Genomic DNA, 17,491 nt, shown 5'->3' on the forward strand with positions numbered 1-17,491 from the left:
TGAAATTATATATTAAAATTCAATTCCCTTAATGCTATATCTTCAGAAAAGATCTTAATGTGAAAACAGCATGGAAGTCCAAACCCAGTGTACCTCATTGTTTTTTTAAATTATCTTTTTCATTAGGTTTTTTTTTTAATCATGCTGTTATAAATCTGGGTTATCTCCAGTTCACTGCTGAAATGTATTATGAACTTACACTTTTTCCTTAGCTAATCATGAAGCATAGGCAAGGCTTTGCATGTTCAAGAAGTTCTGAACAGAATCTCAGTAAGTTTATTACACCCACACATTCCAGGTAATAAAAATTAATTATAAACAATTGCATATCCATTTTATGCAGTTCAGGACAAAAAATATGTAGAGATTGGAAAATAACTAGAATCAGCCTTTTGAATTGGGCTGTTTCCTCTACTTTTTTAATTTTCCCCAGCAGAAAAGTGTATGATAAATGAAATTCTATTCTGCTGATTATCACTCAGATGTTCACTTTTCTTGCATTGCTAATATAGCAGCTTTAACAGTGCAGTCAAGAACACATTTGCTGGATGAGCTGCATTTGGGTTAAACCCTGTTTTGTGTTTCAAAGCCCCAGTAGTGCAAAGCAGACATGCCAGCTTATCTAGACAGTGGAGGAAAACCCTCCTGCATAGGATACCCAGCAGTCTCCCTGGAAAAATGATGCTCAGACAGGTGATAAGAAGGTACAAGAGTGTGGTCTGTAGAATAGCTTGTATCACCTGTAGCAGAAGTGCTTCTCTGTGCAGATTATTCTGTCTGCCTCCTTGGCCAGACAGAGCCTCTGTGACACCAAGTGATAACCTGTGAGTGCCCTCAGGGCCTGTCTAGCCTGGATGTGACAAAAACCAGCACCAAGGACCAATCTTGGTCAAACAGCCAATGCCAAAATTTGCATTAGCTAGATTTGCACAGCACCATTGAAGCAAAGGAAGTGGCTGTGGTGCAGGAGGAGGCAGAATTTGGTGCCAGGTCTCTGTAAATGGCAAAAGCAAACCATGAAGTGACTCAGTACAGACAAGGCTCTTCAGCAAAATATTTCCTGTGTCTTGCTGTCATCAGCAGGAATGGAGGAAAGACAGTCCTCTCCTAGAGAGTGTGGGGAATGAGAGATTGGGCAGCTGATAGCATTTGGAGATCTCAGCACCTCACTGCCTACATTCCACTGAGGAGGAACACTCTCCTTTGTGTCACACACAGCACTGCAACAACAACCACTTAGCCAAGCAGCAGACTGAGACACATCCTCCATCCATCATCTCCATGACTTCAGCTCCCAGAGACAGGAAAAGAGATTAAAATGGAAAAGGACAGCACAGTCTGAAAAGTCACCACGTGACAGTGTCATCACCTCATCCAGCAAGGCTGCCCCTTGCATTGCTCTCAGTTGGAGGCAGGAAGCACAATTCTTTTCAGCAGAGCCAGCAGCCCCTCTGGATCCCATTCCTGGCCTGCAAGAGAGCTCCTTCCCCAGGTTAGGTGACATGGTCTGGCATCCTCTGCTGCTCAGCATGCCAGAACCAGTCCCCTTCCATATCCCAAGGAGATATTACAGGAGATTTGAAGAAGAACCCTCAGCAAACTGAGTAGTGCTTTGCTGAACCAGAGAAAAACCACAGGTCTGAAGGCCTCTCCTGTAATGCTCACAGGAATGCTTTTCTGAATGAACCTCAGTTCTAAAAATCACATTAACACATGGGCAAAACAATGCAGAAAGGAGTGATTCAGGCACAAAGGTGGCTGTGCAGTTTGTTCTGGTCTTTTTTTGGTATTTGTGATGACAGAAACCATAACTTCAAGTAAACATCTAAACATGCATTGTATAATGCAATATAAAACTGATGTTTGTTATCTCTTTGCAAACCTATGTGAATGCAGGCTAACAGGTGCCTAATTAAAAATACCAGTAGTATTTAGTCCTTATATCAATTGTTAGTACAGGAGAACAGTAGGAAAGTCTAGGCACTTAAAAGTTGACAGAGAATTCAAGAGTGCTTTCTCATGCTGCCTGAAAAATATATCATCCAGTCTACAGTGGTATCAAATGCTTTTTTCTAGGACTTAGAAACACAATAATAAAAGGGAGAGAATGTGCTCTGCATGCAGGTTAGCTTTTCTGTGAGCTATCTGCGTGGCAAGAATATTTGCAAACTTCATTAATACAAATAAGGGAAAAGGGGGAAGTGAGAGTTCACCCCAGAAGAAAACAGCATCACATCAGAATCAGTCTGTGGTGATTAAGCCTATAGAAAAATGAGCAAGACAATGTCCAAGGAAAGGATTTTCCAAGTATTCCCACTGCTTCTCACTAGGGTTATGTCGATGTAGAAAATGCAGGGCAAGCTGGTAAGGCAAGAACTAAACTTGCTTCCCAGGCCTTGCCACCTCTGATACCCATGCCTGCTGCCACTGAGGGGGCAGGTGAAAGCTGTGTGCCCTGCCAGAGCTGGATTCTGCTGGCAGAGATCAAGGAGAGACAGCCCTTGGTGCCCACTAGGACTCCAGCAGCGTGTGCCACCTGCAGACCTGTGTCCCCTGTGCCTCCCTCATCTCCTGCCAGTGGCTCTGCTCCTCCTCCCCGCTGCTGCTGTGGCCCAGGGAGATCCAGCCCAGCATCTCCTTGCGCTTCAGGCTGCGCCTGCTGTAGATGGAGATCAGCAGGGTGACCTCAGAGAGCTGGAAGAGGGCGACCTGTGGTGGGGAAGATGAAACAGGAAAGCCTTATGAATATGATTGTCTGGGAAAAGATTTTGAAAATATGGAAACAATAAGTGAGATTGAAATGAAGGCAAGCTTTGAGATACCTCAGTTACTGAACAACTGGAAAACAATGGTGTGCCCAGCTGGAGGTAATCCCCTTTTGATGGAACAACACCCTCTGCTTGCAGACAGGCCCAAGGGTCAGAGCAGACCCTGCCAGCTTGGGCAGAAGGGATCCAAAGAGTAGTTTTTAAGGTTTAAAATGTAGCACAGTACAGTAATGTAATGATTTTTATAGGCTCTCTGTAATCACTATAGTATTTAAATATTGTACTGTCACTGACATATTTTATGAAAAATTGTTTTTCTAGGATTTTTCTCCTGAGAAGCTGAGAGGCCTCAGAAATGAAATGTAAACAACAATTATCTGCTGCTGTGGAATGCAACAGGTGCATCTTTGGTCTCATGTGGTTATTATTAATTAGTGGCAAATCACAGTCCAGCTGGCTCAGACTCTCTGGTCAGTTACAAGATTTTATTATCATTCCTTTCCTTTCTAGCTTTCTGATTAAATCCTTTCTTCTATTCTTTTAGTATATTTTTGATATATCATTTTCTTTTAATATAATATATATAATAAAATGATAAATCTGCCTTCTGAAACATGGGGTCAAGATTCTCATCTCTTCCCTCATCCTGGGACCCCTGCGAACACCACCACATCATACTGGATTGGTTAGTGACAGTTAGAATATTCAACATAGAAGAAAGTTTATTGTATTGTAACAGGAACCTTGCTCTCTGATCCTCTCTTTTACTCTTTCATCCTCTTTTCCACGCTCTTGCCTTCTCTCTCTGTACCACTTCTCTTTCCCTCTCTCGGGCCTAGTCTGAGCTGTGGCTGGCAGCTCCAAGCAGGGCCCCTGCACCCAGGCCCTTTGCAGTAAATCACAATTTCCATGATCTGGCTGCAGAGATCTCTCATCTCCATCTGTCCCAACCCTCCTACCCCCTGTTGCTCCTACGACCTGGAAGATGAAAGTCTCCTTGTAGACAGGGTTGGGCTGTGCCCGGCGGATCGAGGTCTTGCAGCGAGACATCTCCTGACCCACCGAGTTGCGCAGGCAGAGCTTCCCATAGGTGTCTAAGACAAAAAAATAAAAGAGTGAATTACATGTTTGGGGCAGGTGAGAGGCTGAATGAAAGTCCCAGGCAGTCAAAAAACACCCCGAAAAACCATCCAAGCAGAGCAGTTTAGTCTGCAGTGAACAGCAGATGAGGGCTGGATGGCGCTCATGGTAAAATCCATGGGATGAGAAGCAGAAGATGAAAGCACCTTTGGGATTTTCTCATATTCAGCTGAGGAGAAAAGAAAACTGATGCATGTTTCAGCCCCACTTTGTTGCAGTGTATATCACAGTTGAGACAGGCATAATACACAGAGCATCACCATACAATTTCAGAAGGCTTTAAGCATTCCCCCAAACAGAATAACACTGTACCACATGAGAAGGCTTCAAGCATCTGCCCATACAGAATAACATCATATCACTTCAGAAGGCTACAAGCATCTTCCGTTCTTCTTTAGCCCAACCTTTTATCCCCTCCTGTTCATGCATTGCACCATGCAGTGTGCCCTCTGTCCCCTTGGGAGGTTGGTCAGCACACCTGGGCATTTCATGGCTCATTGCTGTCAGTGCTGCTCACCTGCTGCTCACAGCTGCACCCACTGGGGATGAGGCTGAGCCACAGTTCCACTCCCAATTACCACAACCTTTGTACCTACACCATCCTCTTGGAAAGAACAGGATATCAGGTACCCAGTCCTAGCAAACCTGTCTAACCAAAACCATGAGCATCTCTATGGATTCTCCACTTCAAATGGTGTCTCCACCTTCCCTTCCTCTCCCTCACAATCAAGCTTCATTGGGGCTGTCTTACCCAGGCTTCCCTCAGCTGCCCTTGCCTCTCCACCACTATCTATTTTTTGGGATACTAAAAAATAAGGGTCTTGAAAAAGAGGGAAAAACACCCTGCAGAAACAGTGAAATTATTTGATCTCCCATAACAGTTTTCCAAAATCTCATATTACTTTTTTGGTAGACCCAAAGTGAATTTTATTTACAATTTAAGTCCATACAAGGAGTAAAACATGCTTAGCAAATACAAGGAAGGGATGGTCCAATTTAGTGCTGCTGTAAATTTACTCTTTAAATTCCTGCTGCCTCCTGTATTAATCAGTTCTCCTGTATTACATGGTTGCTAATACTGTGGTGTCAGAGCTCCCAGAGCTCCACAGACCCAGCTCAGTGTAAGTTTTCACCTCGCTCTGCACATGACAGTGACAGATTGCTTGGCTAGACAAGTCCTCTGCTAACCTCTCCATAATCTGTGCCTGGGTTCCTGCAAGTGAGTATTATTTCAGAGTGTGCTGAAGATGGGAAATAAATAACAAGCCTCCATCTCTTGTCTGCAGCATTTCTACCCTCTCCTGTTCCCGTTTGATGTGCTATTTTACGCACTTATCTGCTGAGCAACACAAGGTGTGAAATTGCACTTCAGGTGTGAAAACACTTCCACGTCTCCAAAGCAGGGCTTCCCGCTCCTCTCAAACTGTTGCCCTGAAAAAGCTGTCAGGAGGCTGACAATCAGGGAGCAAATTGTGAGCCTGCACAGCTGTACAGCTATCGAGTTACTGCGGGGAAAGTTCAGCCCAGTCATTAGCTGGGGGTGCCAGCTTGGCTCCCAGCACAGCGCTGGGGATGGAGAGGATCTTGCCAGCAAAGACCAACTTGTCACACAGAAAGGGAAAGCTCTGATTCGATTTCCTGATTGTGTCTGGGAAGGAAAAAACCCACTTTACTGAAAGGTGTAATTTCCACTAATTTCCACTGTAATATTCAGTGTTGAGGGGCTGAAATCTGTAACAGCTTCAGGCTCATCAGGAACACAAAGCCTGAGAGAGGACCCTCTGTTCCAGCTTGACTCAATGTAAAAGCAGACACAACTCCTACAGTATTTGTAGGGATGTCTCTGTACTTGGCACTGACAAACCACTATGTGCACTGAAGCATTCCTCATGTGTAAGTCCTGGCTGCTGGTCTAGACTGCAGGCAGCTCCCTGAAAATAAAGATAAGTAGGGGTTTTATGGACTTTTTTTTTCATGTATTCATCAGGGGTTTTTTTTGGTTTTTTCTGAGAAGGGGATTTCAAAATTTTGGAAGAACTCCACCAGGCAGATTTTTAAATACAAACAAGCAGGTAATTAGTACAATTCTCTGTTTGAATTTCAAAATTTTTCTTTCTTTTCACAACCATCCTAGCATTACCTTCTAGTGCTATTTTAGGGAAAGGTGTCCCACACATGCCTGCATCTCTTTTTCTAGGAAGACAGGGAAAGCACTGAGGTCTAGATTTTACTTTTAGTATGCCTTGCTGTCATACTTCCTTCTGACTTTCACCAGTTCTGGCAGCTCAGGTGGGATTCATCACACCTAACTGCAGGCACATCCATCTGAACAGTGCCCAAAGGAGTTAACCAATTCATAGTCCAAAAAGCAGATGCCATAATTCAGCACAGATCTAGCAGACAGTGACACCAGACGATTTAGGTGTTAACGCTAAAGCAAGTGCCACAGCTAAAGCACCTCATGGGATACTGTTTCAGCATGTCCCAGTTAATTTTGCAGGCAGTGAATGGATGAGAGTCTTACAGCCATAAACTCTGGATGTCACACCCCTGACTGAGGCCTCAGCTTCTGCAAGTGAGGGACAACACAGCTGGCTTTGAGGAAAAATGACCAGCACACCACCACTGAGTTAAAGTCAGAAAAGTTGGCTTTTCTTTGATATATGTCAGATTTCTACATAATTCTGCACCAAGACCCCATCTGTTCAGTACCAAGGTGGGTGGGGATTCTGCATGTATCCTCTGGAACAGGCTGGAAGGAGACTGTGCTCAAGGCAGAGCTAATACCAGGAGCCCTATTCACCCCCAAGAAAACACAGGCACAAAGCCAGTGCAAGTCACAACTAAATCAGGCTGCAAATTCTCCTCAAGTTTATTCCACTGGGTGTATTTTACCAGCCAAACGAATCAAGCTTGCCTGAACAGAAATAAAAGAGTAGGTGTGGATCATATATTTAGCATCTGAAATTTGCTTTGCAGAGTTGGTACATATGAGGCTGAGCTGTTATTCTGCTTCACTAACTAAATTTTAAGATTGTAGCTTTCCCTTCCTGCATTGTGCTCTTTGCAGCTTCTTTTTGGGTATCTCATCAGAAAACACAGCTTTTCTTGTGATCCACTCTGGCCCTCTGGGATGGAAAGCTCTCCCCTCCTGTTGACTTTGCCAAAGAAAATCCATCCCCAGTTACACAGTGAAATTAGTGTAGCTACAGCAAGGATGAACTTGACGATTTACTGAGGAATGTATGTGTAAGAGCATCTATTCATTATGAAGGCAAACATTTTCCACCTAATTACATGCTCAGGTTCAGTAATGGCCTCATTACCGTGTGTCTCAGCACTCTGTGCTCTTCACAGTGTTTACTTTTGTGCCACCTCCATCAGGTACAAAAGGAAAAGAGATTAGGGCTGACACTCTTTAAAATGCCTAAGTGCTCACCTTCTGCTTAGGCACCCGTCTCACTGACACGAGGAAGAGGGAGACCTCTAAATATCTGGAAGTGTCTGAGACTGCAGCTTGCCCACGGTTACACAGAAGTCTCTGTGAAGATTCAAGAACAAAGTCTAATTCTGCCAAGACCAATTTTAGCATGGCATCTACCAGGCTCTCCTTTCCATGCAGGTTTTGGGAGAGAAGTTCTTGCTGCATTCGGAGCATTTTTGCTCTGATCTCATCTTGCCTCTCTGGTATGAGTGGACTGCACAATGTCCACGTATACATAAAGTACCAACATCTCAGCATTTAATATCAGACTGAAAAGCACTAAATCAAGAAATGCTGCAATAAGCCAGACACATTTTGGGCTAGTGCTGCATCTTCTTACTCCAGAGGGTTGGGCAAACCTCTCCTCTGTCTCCATCAACCATCAAACACCTCTGGAGAGTTCATCTGCAAAGGCAATCAGTTTTTCCAGGATTCTTCTAATGACCCATTTCTGTCATGATTCTTCTGAGGGAACTAACTGATAATGACAACTCAGGGGAATAATCAACTGTAATTTATGCATTCCCGTTTTTGGAGCAGGGACCATAGTGAGCAGCGTTCTGCTTTCACTTACACTAAGCACCACCATTATTATTAGTAAAGCTGACCCATGACCAACAGCACTGCAAATACAAAAGCATCCAACCCCCCTGCTTGAATTTATATTTAGAAAGGAAGTAAACAACCAAAGACTCCTGACCCCTCACGTCTGAGGACTGCAGGGCACCGTGCAGCGCCGTGCGGACTTTCCCACCCGCGCTCCAGGCGAGCCAGCTCATTTCCAAAAGCAGGATAACCATGTCAGCATGCTGCAATCCAGACTAATAACAGCCACAGCAGAAGAAAGCCTTGGGCCTGGAGCTTAATTTCCCCCAGCTGGCAAGCCCACGCTCCCAGCCTACATAATGAACGGCAGCACTGCGTGGCAGAGCAGCCCCAGAGCTCCAACTCTGTGCTGCTCTGTACAGGCAGCCCCATGTGAGCTCTCAGTCTGAGGCCCACAAGACCATTAGTGCTGCCTTTGCCTCCCCTTTCAACCAGCAGTGGGGCAGAACACTCAACATTCACACTCTGAGCCAGGCTCAAGGCAGCTGGATCAGTAAAATAGCAGGGAGGAGGATTAGACCGAGCTTTTGATCCCAACCCCATGTCATGAAAGTCTGGATTAAGGCAGTTTATGGCCGACTCTATAAATCATACAAGGGCTGGGAGCTGCCTACTACATTGCTGAGAAGCCAACTTTCCTTTCCCTGTTCCACCAAGCCTCTTCTCAGGTTCCCTCTCCCGGGGCTGGCAGCTCTCTCACAAGGGAGAGGCTGGGAGCTGGCAACCTTCACAACATGTGAGTCATCAGAGAACAGACCAGCAGCTCCTTTAATTTAAAATGCAGCAGAAAAGAATGCCCTGGTCCCTGGAAGCACTGCTTGGTCTGAGAGGAGGGAATTGCTGGCAGCAGTAACATGTAAAAGGGGCAGGAGATGAGGGCTCCCTGGAAGAAACTGCACAGGTGTCTCAGGAAGGGAAGCTCCTCCTGGAGCACCCAGGAGCTCAGTGATTCTCCTCTGCTGTCTCAACACCCCATGTCCACTCCATTTCACAGCACCTGCCCTCTCCTGGGACACGTGTCAGCTGCAGAGCTGGTTCACACCTGCCTGCACTCCCAGCCCTGGGGAGGTGCAGCTCCAGCCCGGGCTGACACAGCCACAGCAGAGCACAGGCACCTCTGGGGATGCACAGCGTGACTCTCCTCTAAAAAGGGCATTTCTACCCTTCCCACATCAGTGCATTGCTGCTGCCTCAGAGAGGGAGTTGGGGCTTTACCAGGGAAAGCAGGGATGCACAGCTTTCAGGGATGCACAGATGAGCAGAGCAGGGAGGATACACACCTGCCCAGCAATGGGAGCAGCAGGATGTAAGGATGCTTAAGCCAGGCTTTTGTCATCTGCAGCAGCAGTGCCCATGGGCATGGTTGGATTACACAGCCTGTGATCAGACATCCTGAGGCTCAGCAGTGCCACTGCAGATTCCCACTAAACACTCAGGTCCAGCTGAAATTTGGAATTAGGATGGTGCCACTCTGCTAGAAATGGCTTTTTTCTTTTGCCTGTTTTGGGAGGGGAAGAATTTTCTTTTTCACAGCCATCGAAGTGGGAGAGCATCGCCATCCATCCACTTTGTCCTTTGATTCACAAAGATCTTCATTTCTATACCCAGCAACTGTATCATGGACTTTGCTCTCTACAGACCTTTCAGAAACGTAAAGCTATTGAAAACATTACTGAATAACCATGCACTATCCCAGCATGTCTAATTATTATGGAATTTCCCCTGCAAAAATCTCACAGTTGCTCCTTGAAAGTCCCTTTTTCACTTGTTTTGAGTGTGGCATTTATTCTCCTAAGCCTACTCAGTCCCAGGTCCCATATGTGGTGGGGAAAGCTGTACCCAGCCAACCCATCCAGCTAACAGCACCCAGTAACACACAGAGCAGTAAATCCATGAAAATATGGCACGTGCTCCTTCTCCCAAAAATACTCTCAAATATCCAGTGATTTGTGACTCAGGAACTTCCTCAGCCAGAGGCTTTGTATTTAACAATCCTCTGTGGAACTTTCTCTGTGGATTTCTCTGTGCTGCACAGAACTGAAGCAGGCTTCCAGCATCCATGGCATTCTGTAGGGAGGAATTTGACAGCTCAGGTGAAGAGCTGTCTCCTCTCCAGAACCTGCTCCTTCCTTGCTTCCTTTTACCATCCTTTGGTTTTGTATTAGCGAATTTCTGTTGTTAATTCACTTTCTCAATGACACTTAGAGACCTCCATGAGTCCTCCCCCACCTCCTTTTGTTGCAGCATGTAAGAGGCACAGTCTATTCAGCTGGAAGCTGCTCCCATTCCCCTGATTGTCTCCAACACTCCTCACCACATCTTTCCAGTCCTGCCATGTTCTGTTCGAGCAGAGGAAGACAGAACTGTACACGGTGTTCATTTACAAACACCAACTTTCCATTTTGTCCACCTTTAACTTTGGGGGTTTTTTTTCACTACTGTTGGTGACCCTTGAGTTGACATTTTCCTGCAGCTATTTACCATGAGCCTAATATTTCACTCCCAAGTGGCTCTGAGTCCATCCTGCTCACGTTTGAATTCCACCTGTGTCCCCATGCAATATCTTACACTCATCCCCACTTCCTCTTCCACCTCACTGCCCAGCTGCTCATTACTGAGACATCCTCCTGGGGCTCCTTGCATCTGGCCTCATCTTTTCCACCCAGAACAAAGCTTCCTCAGCTGTTCTTATTATAGGCTTATTCCAGCTATATTCATGGATGGGCAACAAGAATGTGCACAAGGAGAGGTGGTTTTCTACAATCTTACTGTCACTGACTGGCAAGCAGTCAGCAGCAAGAAGCTCCATTGCTCTGTTATCCAATGTCTGGAGGACTGAATCCAGCCCAGCTTGCCCTGGCACAGATCCCTCCTCTATTACTGATGACATGGGAACATGAATCACAAAGCTTTAGGAGCTCAAGCAAGTTCCCTGCTCAGAGCAAGATATGCAGGTTAAAAGTTAATTTATTTTATTCAGCTTCTTGGCCTGCTTTGAAGTAATTAAAGGAATTAACCTGTGCCTTTGTTCTCCAGGAATGTAACGGGGATAATAACTTTCTTCTCTCAAAAAAAAAGCTGATAAAATAAAATCCATTAATGGCTTCCAAGCACTCTGATCCCAGAGCAAATAGGATCCTAATTTAAAGATCCTAATTTTCCTATGGGAGCATTTTCTGTACTTGTTGGCATTGTTACCTGTGGCTCAGGTAGATGTTTGTTGTCAGACAAGTCTTTACTTCAAGCACTTCTCCTGTTCCCCATAGAAATCCTGATAGCTTGCTCTCTCCCCTCCTGTCTTTTCCAGTATCAGTGCCATTGTATTTGTTTAATGGGGTTAATAAGCTGCTGGTATAATAATGATCATGCACGGATGCAATTATTATGTGTGATTAATTCTGCAGCTGCCAAAAAGCTTGGAGGACTTTTCTTAGGCGAGGGAATAACTTCACAATAGTTCTTCTCACATTGCATTGCACACAGACATGAACCCCAAAAGAAATGCAGCAGGGAACAGAAGGAAGGCTGGATTAGAGGAGACAGAGCTGCCCCCAGCAGAGCAGCTGATGAAGGTTTAGCATCACATGGGCAGACACATTTCTGTGCTTTGTGTTTATGCACTGGCTAGCTCAAATAATTCCTGGTCCTTCACTGTGATTCCAAGGTATTACTTCCATGCACATTGTATGTAACTGGTAATAAATTTTTAAAGACATTTCAGGCACTGGTGTAGGCTTCTCTTGTTATTTTTCTTTTTAAATAAACACCCTTTAAACGAACACACTGCATTTTGTTCCAAAAAGATGCAAGACCACAAACCAAAATACGAACTCCTACAAAGTGCTAGCGCAGGTTAATGATTTTTACAAGAAGCAAGGAGAATGGGGTGCACAGACATAAGCCATTAGCACTAAAATACCAACAGTGTCCACATCTGACAAAGCTGTGGATGCTTTTCTGCACGAGGCTTTTTGGCATACCCAGATAATTTACGGTCCAGTGCTGGAGCCACACTCTTGAGTGCTCTTAAGTGCTCTGAGTGATAATGGATCTATTTGTGTGATCAGGGAATGCAAGCTGAGGCCTGTAACTCAGCATGTTCCCCAGAACAATACCTGGACACTTATCTTTGACCAAACTGTTCTTAAATCCCACATATGTGTCCTGAAGAGAAGGCACTGCCTGCACAATTTAGGTTTCTGTAAGCTGCCCAGCTGTTTTCTAACCCATTTATTACTCACACAAGCACCCATGGCTTTGACATTTACCTGACTCAGTTTAAAGGTTTAAGTGAAGGAGAAAACGTGCCCAGGAAACATTGAGACATGCACTATCTCCTTTTTCTTCTCTATAAAACCATCTGTTCCAGCCTCTGCAGCCTTAAACACCTAAAATCACCAATGCCCCCATCCAGTTCCTTGTTGTGCACACAGAGAAATCCCTGTGCATGCATGCCAAGAAGGCAGCACACAGGGTGTGGGTCTACAAGTGGCAGAGAAGAGGGTCAAAGTGGGCAAAAAGCACATCTGGAGACTTTGCTGCTGTTCAAAACTCCTTTGCCATTCCTAGAAGCTGACAGGACCACATATGGGTCCTGCACAGGGTCTGTGTATCCAGGGCTGGGAATGGAGAGGAATTCTGCTCCTTCAGTCTTACCATAAATGGCTGCCCTGAATAGCAGTTTAGGCTGGCTGTTTAAGTGTTCCACAGCGCTATTATATCCAAAATTTCCATGATACTTTAAAGAAATCATCCCTGTGAGCCTTGAACAGCAGAACTTCAAATAGCACCTATTTAAGAAAACACAAGGACTCTTTGCTCACCCTCCAGAAAGGGGCTCAGCAGTTTTAGCTTCAGTTTGTGAAGGACTTATTGAGCATCTCATTCAGCCAGCAGCATGTTTGAGACAGTAACAAACTGCTCTGCAGTGCCTGGGGGTTATCAGTGAAGAGCTACTCCAGCACTGAGACAAGAGCTGCTTTCCCTCCTTCTTTTTAATTTCTTTCAGTTTCTGCTTCACTGGGTTTTCTTTTTCTCACCACACTACTGGGGGCTTTACAGGCACAGAAGAACAATTCAGAAGGCAGAAGCAACAATGTGACTTGGAAAAAAAGAAGCAGATTTTGATAGGTTCAGAGTTTGCCTGTAATAATTTATGGATTTCTGTGTTTCACTTAAAAGTTTATCTAGCACTGAGAGACACTGGTCTGACACTGGTCTGTATGATCTGGAAACAAAAAGGATGAAATTTTCCTTTATGGGAAAAAGAAGTGGGCATTACAGTTGCCAGAAAACTCATTTGGATCTATATTGTGACTATTTTAATTTCATTTCTGAGAGTAAAACTTTAGGATGTATCTACTCTGCAGCATATATAAACAGGAGAGCTTTTCTGCTGGGGCATGGTTGCCTTAGTCTACCTTTGTTTTAAATTACTAAAGAAGATCCCAATTTAAAACCTTTTATTAAAACATGTCCATGCAAACAAGAACATGCCTTTAAGAAATCCACATGGAGAGGTTTCCTGTCACAGCTAATAAAAGACAGTGAGGGCTGCACAGGCTGGGGTCAGGGGTTTTACTGTTGCACAGAATTTCCCTTAATTCTCAAGGGATTCACTGATGACAGATTATTTCTGTAATCCGCTTAAGTATAGTCTAGTGTAAAATCTAAGTTTTCACATCCATGTACTGAAATATTTCATAAATATTTTTCTAGACCTGAACCAAAGAGCAGAGCATCTTGCAAAAGCCATTTCAGTGTTCTGCAGCTCGAGATACTCTGTCAAACCCAGAGAAGGCAAGGAACTGCCAAAGGTTTACCTCCTTTGACAAGCAGGCACACATCACAGACAGCAAACAAAAAGGTTGTTTCACGTTGCCATCAGCTGCTGGTTTCAGACAGGAGGCAAAGGGACAGCAGGAGATGAATGGAGCTCTGCTGTTCAACCCCTGAGTGAGGCAACCAGCAGCAAACTGTGGCTGTGACTCCATCTCCATCATGGACATTACCAGCACCATCCTTCTCCAGGACTCACCATTGTGCCTTCTGCAGCTCAGGCACCGACTAAACCTACTTTAGGCAATTTTAATTTTTCCCTTTGGGACTGGATGAAAGGAACTGAGCTTTTGCAACAACCTTCAAATCTTCTTTCTGCAGAAGATTTCCTTGTGCAGCAGTGGAGAATTCACAGCAGGAGGATCCCCAAAGGGCCCAGAGCAGCAGCTCACCCAGCACTCAGCAGCACAGCAAGGGACTAAACCAAGTGCAGCCTTGGGAAACACTTAATGGCACCAGGCAGGGCCCCTGTGGGTCACATGGTAACATTCAAACACTCGGAAAGTGTTTTTTTTAATAGAAAAACACTTGGAAAGTGTTTTTTTTTATTCACTTTTTTTATGAATCTGCTGAGAATTCTGTGCTTTGGGTACAGCAGCACTTTTGCCATAATCAGATATTGTAAAGGTATGAGCAATAAAGAAGATATTCAGGTATTATTGTCTCATCAGCTGAGCCTTCAGATGATTCCCTCCAATTGCCCTGTACTATTTATCAGCACATGCATCTGAAATAATACTTAATTTTCAATCAGGTGCTCTGCAAGGAAACCCAGCTCAGAAATGCTCTAGCTGAGCACCTTGAGGGAGAAAATAAAAAAGCAAATTTTGGCTCAAGGGTGCTATTTAATAGCAGTGAAAGTACTTACCAGGTGGCCTATTAATGGCAAGGTTTCTGAAATGGCTGCCTTTGATCATCTCCACTGCCAGCCTCCCCGTGGTGGCATTGTATGACAGTCCCACGAGCAGCTCTGGCACCCCTCCATGCGACAGGGACTGTGTTGAGGAAGCGCTATCACTGTGAGAGATTGCTGACAGACTCAGCTGAGAATCTGCACTCTGCAGGGAAAGAGCACTGAGAGAATCATCAGGACATTCACCACCCCTTCCTCCCCCCCCCTTAATTTGTGTCTTGTGGCCTTGTTCAGTAAGATCTCTGCTAAGAAATTACAATAACTGAGAATTAATTATGCCGGGGCAGCAGAAGAATCAGAGCGTCACTTTTACAAAAACACATCTCTGAACCTTCTCTTTAAAGATTAGGAACCCTGAGTGAAGTGTTATCACGAGTGTAAATCAAAGCCTCTGAGATAAGCAAACATCCTGCTACACTAATACTCTGTACATCTCCTTGATAATGGCTTTTGGATGGAATACACTTTTCGGTTTGGCAGTTTTTGGCCATGTACTGTGCATTTTATTACTTTCTTTCTTTGCCACCACAATGCTTTTGCTATTCTCCACTTCACCTGGAGTAGGATGATTTATTCATCTCACGTGCACAACCTCTCTCTGAGCTTTTGTAGACAATGAATCATGACAGAGCTCATCTACACCAATTGATTGGCATAGCCAGAGCTGGATACAACTGTGATGTGTGTGGAAAATTAAGAAGCAGCACAGCCAGTTCCTCTTCACATGACCCAGCTCTCCGCTTCCATCTGTCATGTAGGAGAACATTACTAAGCATTTCTGGCAAGATGGAAACTGCACAGTGGAGATCCACAAGCTGGTATCTAGGGCCAAATGAGGTAACTTCTGCACTGGGGTGCACAAGAACCACTGCCCTTATTGGAATTAGGACTAATTATGCCTTGGTGGTTCCCAGACCAACCTGGGGTATCTGAACGGTACAGCATGTGGTGAGTCATGCAGATCCACAAGATTTTGTGTGAGCTTGCTGCCTGGGCTGTTAATAAAACACAGCTTTGCACAGGGAGGAAACACCCTGAGCTTCCCCTGTCTGATAATTTTTAAGTGACAGCAGGTCAGACCCACCAATCACACACTGACAGCCCTGAATGAATGAAAGGCTCCAGGAACACCATATTCACCAAAAAACAAACAGTTTTATGGAGTCCACCTATCCTTCACCAAACTTACACTCAGGTTACTCCGTGGCTCCAAGAGCAGTGTCACCTTCACCTCCCCTTCCTGGCTGATGCCCCTCAGGTAGAAGAGCTGCTCCCCCATCATCTTCTCCCCAAGCACCTTGTGCACGGCGTAGAGGCGGAAGCGAACGGCGTGGCTGCTCAGCTCCTCTGGCTCCAGCTTGCTGAAGGTGATTTTGTCCTGGAAGATGGGGATGGGTCCTCTCTGCACACTGGTTTTGCCCCTCTGCTTCTTGCCCGGCATCAGAACTGCGTGCACCTGCCAGGTGTTGACGCCACTGCGGTCCTTGTCTGGGATGTCCCTGGCCTCCAGGACAGTGGCTATCAGCTTCTGGCTTGCGGATTTGTAGGTGAAGAGGACATCCAGGTCACCACATTTGCAGATGGGCTCGTGGGCACAATGGTGAGCTGGCACACTGTTCACTTCGTTGTGTTCCTGCAAAGGGAAGGAAGGAGTAAAACCTCCAGTGGAGTTCAACTGCCTCTGTGGTTCCAATTCCAATTAAAACAAAATTGTTCTCCTCACTTTAGTATATGCAGTTGCTGTGTGAAATATGGATCCAAACTGTTTCTGGAAGGGCCAAAGATAGTTAATTGCCTGATTTTGAGTAATAGTTCCCATACGCTCTAGTAAGCAGCAGCACTTGTTGAAACATTTCCAACAAAAAGTTTCATTAATATTTAAGTGTTTTGCAGGAGATGGTTAATTTGGCAAACATTCTACATAGAGAAAAACTAAACAAAGGGATTTTTACATTTCATTCATGTCAATATTGAGGCACTAGCAAAACAATTTGACCTACTTTAACCTGTTACTTCGAACATACACTGGAATTGCTTTTCAAGGTGGAAAATTTTTTACATTATTAAAATCAAACAATTCAGCTGAACCTGCTAACTTTTTTGATATTTTGTTCTGCTAGAAATTTTTTAAAAATTAGGCACTATGTTTAATATGAAGAGGAAATCATCATGTCAGAATTTCTTGTAGAATGGAAATTCCATTTCTAGATGCTAACCCATAATTCAATACTTTTCCTACAGCTAAAGCAATGATAATGGGGATAAGCAGTCTGATTAAATACATATTGATTCTTTATACCCTTCTAAAATCTCCCAAGAGAAGCATCTGTTCCTTCTGTTCAGTTTGGGTACTAATAAATTCAGAATAAAAATTCAAAATAAACAACCGCAACATGTGCAGACCAATTCACACACAGTCTTTTACCTACTTTTAAAACAAAAACCATCTTGATAAAGCAAGATAAAACCATGGATGCTCACCTTACCTTTTGCTGAGTGGGTGTGTGGGTTTCTGTTCAACAGTGCTTTTTTATCTCAGAGCTAGAATGTGCTTCATATGATAAAGGGGTTGCTATAGTGATCAATGGCTTGTATTTAAACATGAGTATACACTGTACTAGGGAAAGATTTTCAGTTAATAGCCAGAAGGTGAATTAAGGCCTGTCACCAGCATCTGAGTCACCCTCCTCCTCAAACATTTATCTTCTTTTCACATTTCAAGTAACACTTCTTTCCAGCACA

General features: G+C 44.5%; 1 protein-coding gene across 1 annotated transcript in view; it reads right to left on the minus strand.

The window, feature by feature from the left end:
* Positions 1–2,511: 2,511 nt before the first annotated feature.
* The window catches only part of SYT16 (synaptotagmin 16), a 72,634-nt gene continuing 57,654 nt past the window's right edge, over positions 2,512–17,491 (minus strand). The window contains exons 5-8 of the mRNA XM_059474806.1: positions 15,939–16,382; positions 14,705–14,894; positions 3,747–3,862; positions 2,512–2,709 (exon numbers count right to left, since the gene is read on the minus strand). Coding sequence (XP_059330789.1) covers positions 2,512–2,709; positions 3,747–3,862; positions 14,705–14,894; positions 15,939–16,382 — 948 coding nt within the window. The remainder of the gene's footprint in view (positions 2,710–3,746; positions 3,863–14,704; positions 14,895–15,938; positions 16,383–17,491) is intronic.

The sequence above is a fragment of the Ammospiza nelsoni genome, chromosome 6 (assembly GCF_027579445.1).
Source record: "Ammospiza nelsoni isolate bAmmNel1 chromosome 6, bAmmNel1.pri, whole genome shotgun sequence".
NCBI lineage: Eukaryota > Metazoa > Chordata > Aves > Passeriformes > Passerellidae > Ammospiza > Ammospiza nelsoni.